Source organism: Balaenoptera physalus (genome assembly GCF_965194825.1).
Source record: "Balaenoptera physalus genome assembly, chromosome: 1".
NCBI classification, from domain to species: Eukaryota; Metazoa; Chordata; class Mammalia; order Artiodactyla; family Balaenopteridae; genus Balaenoptera; species Balaenoptera physalus.
Window position 1 is genome coordinate 97,323,696 of NC_138882.1, and position 6,782 is coordinate 97,330,477.

A 6,782-nucleotide genomic window follows, 5' to 3' on the forward strand; every position below is an offset into this window, starting at 1 on the left:
GAGGGCAGCAGCGGCCCTTTCCTGACCCCACCCCGGGCGCCTCTCAACTTTCCCGACGCCGGTCCGCCACTAGGAGCTGGAAGGTGGGCAGAGGCAGAGTCCTCAGGGGTCCCGTTCGCCGCGCCTCGCCCCGCTGCCCACTCCTCCACAGTCCCGGCATCTCCCCCAGACGCCGGGGGCTCTCGTTGGGCGACCCTCTGGGGCCGTGAGCGGGGGCCGTGGGCGGGCGGAGCCAAGGGCCGCCCGGCCCGCCCCTCCCCGCGAGTCGCCCCTCCCTGCCGCGGCGCTGGAGGAGGGCGGGGCGGTGCCCCTCGGGTCAGTCTCTGCCTCCGGCACCGGCCGCGCAGCTGGAAGCGGCGGAGCGGAAGGTATCCCGGGTTGGGGCTCTGGGCGGCGGGGTCGTCCTGGGAACTCATCCCCAGGAGAGCACTTCCCCCCTTCTCCGCCTGGCAGGAGCTCGGGGCGCCGGCCGGGGAGGGGCTTTGGTCCGAGCGCGGGCCGCCTGCCCTCCCTCGTACGCGGCGTCTGGGCGGTGCGGGGGTCGGGCCGGCTCGGCCCCTCCCTGCCCTCCTGGGCTGCAGTGAGGGGCCCCGGGAATTGCCCCGCAGGGCCTCTCGCCTCTTGGTGTCCGAGTCGGAGTCAGTTCCCTTCTCCTCCCGGCTTCCCGGAACCTGCCCGGCCGGGCGACGGGAGAGACGGCAACTTGGGTCTTGGCGAGGGAGCCCCAGCGCAGACGCTCTAGCTCCCAGGCCTGGCGGCCCTCTGTGGACCTGGGCTTGGGTGTGGGTCGGGGCCCGAGTCCGGGTTGAGGTGGGAATCCCCCCCGCCGGGCCGGTGGAGTGGCGGGAATAGGGGCGGGGTGTGACCGCGGTGGCTGCCACTGCCCCGGGGTTCTGGACGTCGCCCTAGATGGTTTCTGGAGCCGGCCTGGAGTGGAGGTACGGGAGATTGGGAAGGATCCAACCCGTGTGCGTGCGTGCGTGCGTGCGTGTGTGTGTGTGTGTGTGTGTGTGTGTGTGTGTGTGTGTGTGTGGTTTTCAAGTTGAGGAGGAGGTATCTGATTTCTTCCCTAGACCTCAGGGGTGGTGGGCAGGGTACAGCAGAACCTGGTTCATCCGGAAATCTAGAGAATGATTGAGGAGACGGCAGCTGTTTTATTACAGGGAAGATCCCAGAAGTTCCAGGGTCATTCCAGGCCCCGTGTGGGGTTTGGTTGCCCCTCTTAGGGTCAGTGGGGCAGTTCCTCAGGGGCTGCCTCTCACAGGGAGCTGTTGTTCTTGCCATCTTGGCGTTGGGCCTGGTGGCCTGGCCTGGCCTGGGCCAGCTACTCTTCTGAGCCTGAAGGGAACGTCTTCTAACTGACCTCTGGGGCTCTAGGTCATTTAATGCATGCCCTTGCCCTGGAGTTCTGGCCTCTGCCCACCACCGTCTGGTGCCACCTAAACTGCCTTGCCTGGGGTGGGGAAGGGCAGCGGCATACTCATGCCTAAGCATTTGGTATTCACCCCAGTGGTGAATGCTCTCCATCCCTCCATCAACACTGCCCATCCCAGGTTGAGGCTACCCCAGCCTGTCTTCCCACAGTTGGACCAATGGAACCTGTGGGAGTAGGTCAGGGAGCTGGTCACCTGGGTGGAATTTCCAGGGGACCCCTTTTTTTTTTAATTAATGTATTTTATTTATTTTTGGCCACGTTGGGTCTTCGTTGCTGCGCGGGGGCTTTCTCTAGTTGCGGTGAGCGGGGCCTACTCTTCATTGCGGTGCGCAGGCTTCTCATTGCAGTGGCTTCTCCTGTTGCAGAGCACGGGCTCTAGGGCGCACGGGCTTCAGTAGTTGTGGCACAGGGACTCAGTAGTTGTGGCTCGTGGGCTCTAGAGCGCAGGCTCAGTTGTTGTGGTGCATGGGCTTAGTTGCTCCATGGCATGTGGGATCTTCCCGGACCACGGCTCGAACCCGTCTCCTGCATTGGCAGGCAGATTCTTAAGCACTGCGCCACCAGGGAAGCCTGAGACCCCCTTTTCTGAAGGGTGGTTTCCGTTTTTGGAGGGGATCTGCTGGCAGGGTGAATGCCTTCTTGCCTGTTTTTGGGGTATCAGAGAGAGCCCCTGTTGTGATGGGGAGAGTGTGGCCGTGCCCTCAACTCCTATAAATTCCCTCTGATTCATATCCACTTGCCCCCATCCCACTGTTGTGCGTGTGTGTGTGGAGGGGAGGGAGGCCACCCGGAATCCCACTGCTGAAGAGAGCTTGCCTTGGGCTGGAGTATTCGCTCCCTAAAAGGCAGACCAAGGCAGGGCTGTGAGGTGGTGGTGGTGTGTGGGGAGTAAAGGAGTTCAGCCTAGTTTGACAGGATGTGGGACTGAGAAAAAGCCAGGTTTGGGGCAGAGATCAGGTTACCATCCCCTTCTTTTTTAACTACTCCCTGTGTGGTTGGTGCTGGGACTGGCCCTCATTTGTCTCTTTTTTTGGGGCTCCTCCCAGCACCGGCTCCAGCCCCCGCTTCTCCCAACAGCCTCGACTTCATCTCAGGCCCAGAGCCCGCCCTCTCTTCCTCCTGGGCTGTAGGCCTGGGAACTCCAGCCGGCTGGAGGTCAGCTCCTCTCCCCAGGGAAGGAGGAAGTGAGGCTCAGCTTAGGCGCAGGGAAGCTGGGAAGGTGTGATGCACTGTGCAGATGCTCTTTGGTGTGTGTTGGGGGCAGGGGACACATGGAAACCCTGGGAAGCTGACTCCTTGCCCTGAGTCACAGGGAGGGGTGGGCAGGGCCTCAGGGTGAGCTGGACAGAGTGGAGGAAGGGGCTGTTCCAGGGAGTGGGTGGAGGTGATTCCCTGGTGGATTATTCTCAGTCGCTCTGCTGTGGTGGATGTGTGGCTCCCTACAGTGTGGTCATTGTCCCCTGCCTGGGGCTGAGTGACCCAGTGTAGCTGCCAGGCCCAGGAGGAAGCAGGGGGAGGAAGGCAGGCTGCCCGAGTGTGGGCTGTGGGCACTGCCTGGACTGAGCCTCCTTTGTGTGACTCGGGGCTCTGGGGACCGGGCCAGGGTGGGCCAGGGAAGCCTGCTGGCTGCTGCCGCTGCCCTCTGTCTGGGTTTCCCTCCCTCTGCTCTCCTTCCCACCTCTGGGGTGATATGCAGAAAAGCAATAGACTCTAGAGTCACACAGCCCTGCTTTGAGTGCCATCCCTGCCACAACTCTGAATTCGTGTCTTAACCTCAATGAATCTCACTTTCCTAGTTTGTCAAAATGGGGAGCTCACTACCGACCTTCCAGGCTTCTGGGGACTGAGGGAGGTGATTTTTGTCCAAATGCCCACCATAGTGCCTGGCACCTAGGGGTGTGATAAATATTCTTTCCCTTACCCACCCTTATGGGTAGGGACTCTTCGTTTTTCGCTGGGCAGGCATGACTTGTTCTGACTGAGGGACAATGTGTTCCAGATTGGACCTTCACAATTATTAAACTTTAAGAAGTATCGAAATCCTGGTAACAGATACATCTGACTTGAAACCCTGATATGTAGAATAGATAAAAGCTTGCTCTTCTGGACACGTCACTGGTCCCGGAGCACCCCCCTGGGTGTCCAGGGGCCCACAGTTGGTGAGTGGATTAGATTAGAACTCATGCTTTCTGTCTCCCAAGTGGGTGGTTCTTCCACCTCCCACTTCTGTATTCTAACCCATGGGGGAGACCTGTCCCTGACCTTGAGATTAGGAATTTCAAACTCAGTTGCCCGAACAGTTGGTTCTTGGCAAGAACTTGCCTGAGCAAGCCCCTTTCCCTCCCTCTTCTCCCTTCACTGGATGCCTCGGTTTCCAGGGAGGTCTTGGGGGCCCCAGAGAAGTGTTTGTGGACTTACTGGCTTTTCCCAACATCCCCACTGCCTCTTCCCTACCAGCCCCAGCCATGGCTGCCATTCGAAAGAAGCTGGTGATCGTGGGAGATGGGGCCTGTGGGAAGACCTGCCTCCTCATCGTCTTCAGCAAGGATCAATTCCCAGAAGTCTATGTCCCTACTGTCTTTGAGAACTACATCGCAGACATAGAGGTGGACGGCAAGCAGGTAAAGGCGAAGAGCCCCTTGGAACCACGCCTGCCCCCATCACTTATGGACCTGGGATGTCCGTGCTCACCATCCACCCATGTCCTTGCTTCACTCTCCCTGCTGGAACCAGTGGAAGTTAGGAAGTGAAACTGCAGTCTTAGGAAATCTGGATAACCTCCTGGTTTTTTACACGCTGGCTCTGTAATCTGGGCCCAGTCCCTTTGCCTCTGGGCTTAAGCTCCCCAAGCTGTGAAATGGAAATAATGGTAAGGCCTCCTTCGAAGGGTTTTTATGAGTATTAAATAAAATAGTGGCGCTCCCAATGGCAGCTCAAACTGCACAAAGATCAAACGCTGTTGTCTCAGAATTTAAGAAACTCACCTTAGTTTATGTTGTGTGACAATGATTAGCAGTATCCCTGGCACATAGTAGGTGCTCAATAAATAGATGTTCAGTGAACCTAAGGGACCAGGATTTCAGAGAGGACCTCTGGGTGGCAGGGTGTGGGGTGTGTAACTGGGGCCCTCAGGCTAGCTAAGCACTGGCCCTGTGTGTCAGGTGGAGCTGGCTCTGTGGGACACAGCAGGGCAGGAAGACTATGATCGCCTGCGGCCTCTCTCCTACCCGGACACTGACGTCATCCTCATGTGCTTCTCCATCGACAGCCCCGACAGCCTGGGTGAGGGGGTTGGAGGGAGGGGGTTGAGAATCCCTTGGAATCAACCAACCAGAGGGAGCTCTTGCCTTGGCTCCTTTCAACCATCTTCAGAAGCTGTGTGGGAGGGTGCCGGGGAGCCCCGTTAGCCTCCTTCCCTGTGGTGACTGGCCCTCGGAGGGCTCAGGGGAGGGTGTGTACTGTGAGCGGGGTAGTGGGGGGGCGGTGGGTTGACCTGTGAAGGGACTATCATGCTGAATAGCCTCTAAGACTGCCCTGGGGAGACAAGGGGACCCAGGGGAAGCCTTCTAGCCTAAGTGGAGGCACCAGCACCTGTTGGGACATGTCTGTGCAGAAAACATTCCTGAGAAGTGGACCCCGGAGGTGAAGCACTTCTGCCCCAATGTGCCCATCATCCTAGTGGGGAATAAGAAGGACCTGAGGCAAGACGAACATACCCGGAGAGAGCTGGCCAAGATGAAGCAGGTGGGTGCAGCCTCCGGGCTGGGAGGCCTTGGGGAGGCAGGTGCCCTCTGAGGGCTTGCAGGCTGGTGAAGGAGCCTCCCTCCTACTGACTCCCCGTGTTAGAAGTGACAGTAGCGTCCACCTCCTACCCCCTGGGGGCCCTTAGGGTCTGACCCAATATTTGATGAAACTGTCAGAGCACGGTGACTTGTCCAAGGTCACTTGGCATTTTAATTTGTCTATTGTCCACGGTTTGGCATTGGGGCTATTAAGATGAATAAGAAAATCCTTGCCCTCAGGGAACCGGCTTCTTACAGTAGATGTTTTGCTTGAGGTATGCAGGTGGAGCCATCAGAGTATACCTGGGGAGGTGTGTGGGCTGCTGTGGATGTGGAACGGAGGGTATTCTGAGTGGCTGGGAAAAGGCCCAGAGTGAGGGAGCTGGCTTATTTGGGGACCTGGTAAGTGGCTTTCTAGCCAGAGGATGAGTTGATTAGGGAGAGCTGCCAGGATAAGGAATCTAGACTATTCTTTGAGGATAATTATGGCAAAGTTTTAAACTGGGGACAGATATGGTCAGAGTCAGCATGTTAGAAAAATGATTCTGGCAGCCATAGAGGATGGATTGGAAGAAAGTGAGAACAGAGGATGGTAGATCCTCACTCAGGCAAGAGAAGAGTGTACGGTGGGGTATAGGGCTGATGGAGAGAATTTTGAAGGTAAATTTGAGTCTTGGGTCTCTAGCCCAGAAGCTATCCACGGTGGCCGGGGCTTGGATGCTTTGTGGGGTCAGGGCTGGAGGAGATATTTGTTCTCGTTACAAATATGGGTGAGGTGCACCTAACCAGCAGCTTCCTTTGACCACTCTCCTTCTACCTTCCCAGGAGCCTGTTCGATCTGAGGAAGGCCGGGACATGGCAAACCGGATCAGTGCCTTTGGCTACCTTGAGTGCTCAGCCAAGACCAAGGAGGGGGTGCGGGAGGTGTTTGAGATGGCCACTCGGGCTGGCCTCCAGGTCCGCAAGAATAAGCGCCGGAGGGGCTGCCCCATTCTCTGAGACCCCCAAGGCCTCCCCTCCTCCCCCACCTCCCTTCACAGGGGTGCAGAAACTCCCCCTGCCCCCAGCAGCCCCACCCTATTAGGGATCCCTGCTGAAGGCTCCCTTTCCCAATTCCCTCCTGCCCAGGACTGCATCGCGCTTCCCCAGCCCTGATGGTGGTGGCCGTAGGCCCCGTCTCAGCACTCTGGGAACCAGAGCACAGTCCCTCCTCCTGTTGCCTTGGTCCAGGGGTGGGGCTCTTGACCCCTTTGGTCTTCCCCAGAGGATCATCACACCAGCACTTTATACACTTCTGGCTCACAGGAGAGTATCTGGGGTAGGGAACTTGGAGGGTGTAACCCAGAGTCCCGGGCCCCTGGTGTTTCTGCTTTGGGCAGGGGCCTTGCATCTGGCTGTACTTGGTGTGGGGCATGAATAAAGGCCACAGGCTCCAACATGTGTGTGGCTTCCTTTCTCTCCTGGTCCCTGTGAGCCTGGAGTCCCATCTCTCCAGGGTGCTTGCCAGGCTGGCCCCCTGTCTGCAAAGGCAGGACTCCCAGGCAGGCAGGGTGGAGTCTTGGAGA

At 58.2% G+C, this 6,782-nt stretch overlaps 1 protein-coding gene across 3 annotated transcripts; it reads left to right on the plus strand.

Annotated features, from left to right (window-relative positions):
- The first annotated feature begins 5 nt into the window (after positions 1 to 5).
- On the plus strand, positions 6 to 6,653 carry RHOC (ras homolog family member C). Of its 3 annotated transcripts, none has more exons than XM_082460445.1 (5): positions 6 to 83; positions 3,893 to 4,056; positions 4,597 to 4,717; positions 5,049 to 5,179; positions 6,043 to 6,653. In XM_082460445.1, the coding sequence occupies exons 2-5, from the start codon at positions 3,901 to 3,903 to the stop codon at positions 6,214 to 6,216; spliced, it is 582 nt and encodes a 193-aa protein (XP_082316571.1). In that variant the 5' UTR covers positions 6 to 83; positions 3,893 to 3,900; the 3' UTR covers positions 6,217 to 6,653. The 3 variants fall into 3 exon arrangements, with proteins under 3 accessions (XP_082316571.1, XP_082316572.1, XP_082316570.1); XM_082460446.1 differs by lacking the exon at positions 6 to 83 and adding an exon at positions 144 to 368; XM_082460444.1 differs by lacking the exon at positions 6 to 83 and adding an exon at positions 523 to 938.
- The last annotated feature ends 129 nt before the right edge of the window (positions 6,654 to 6,782 follow it).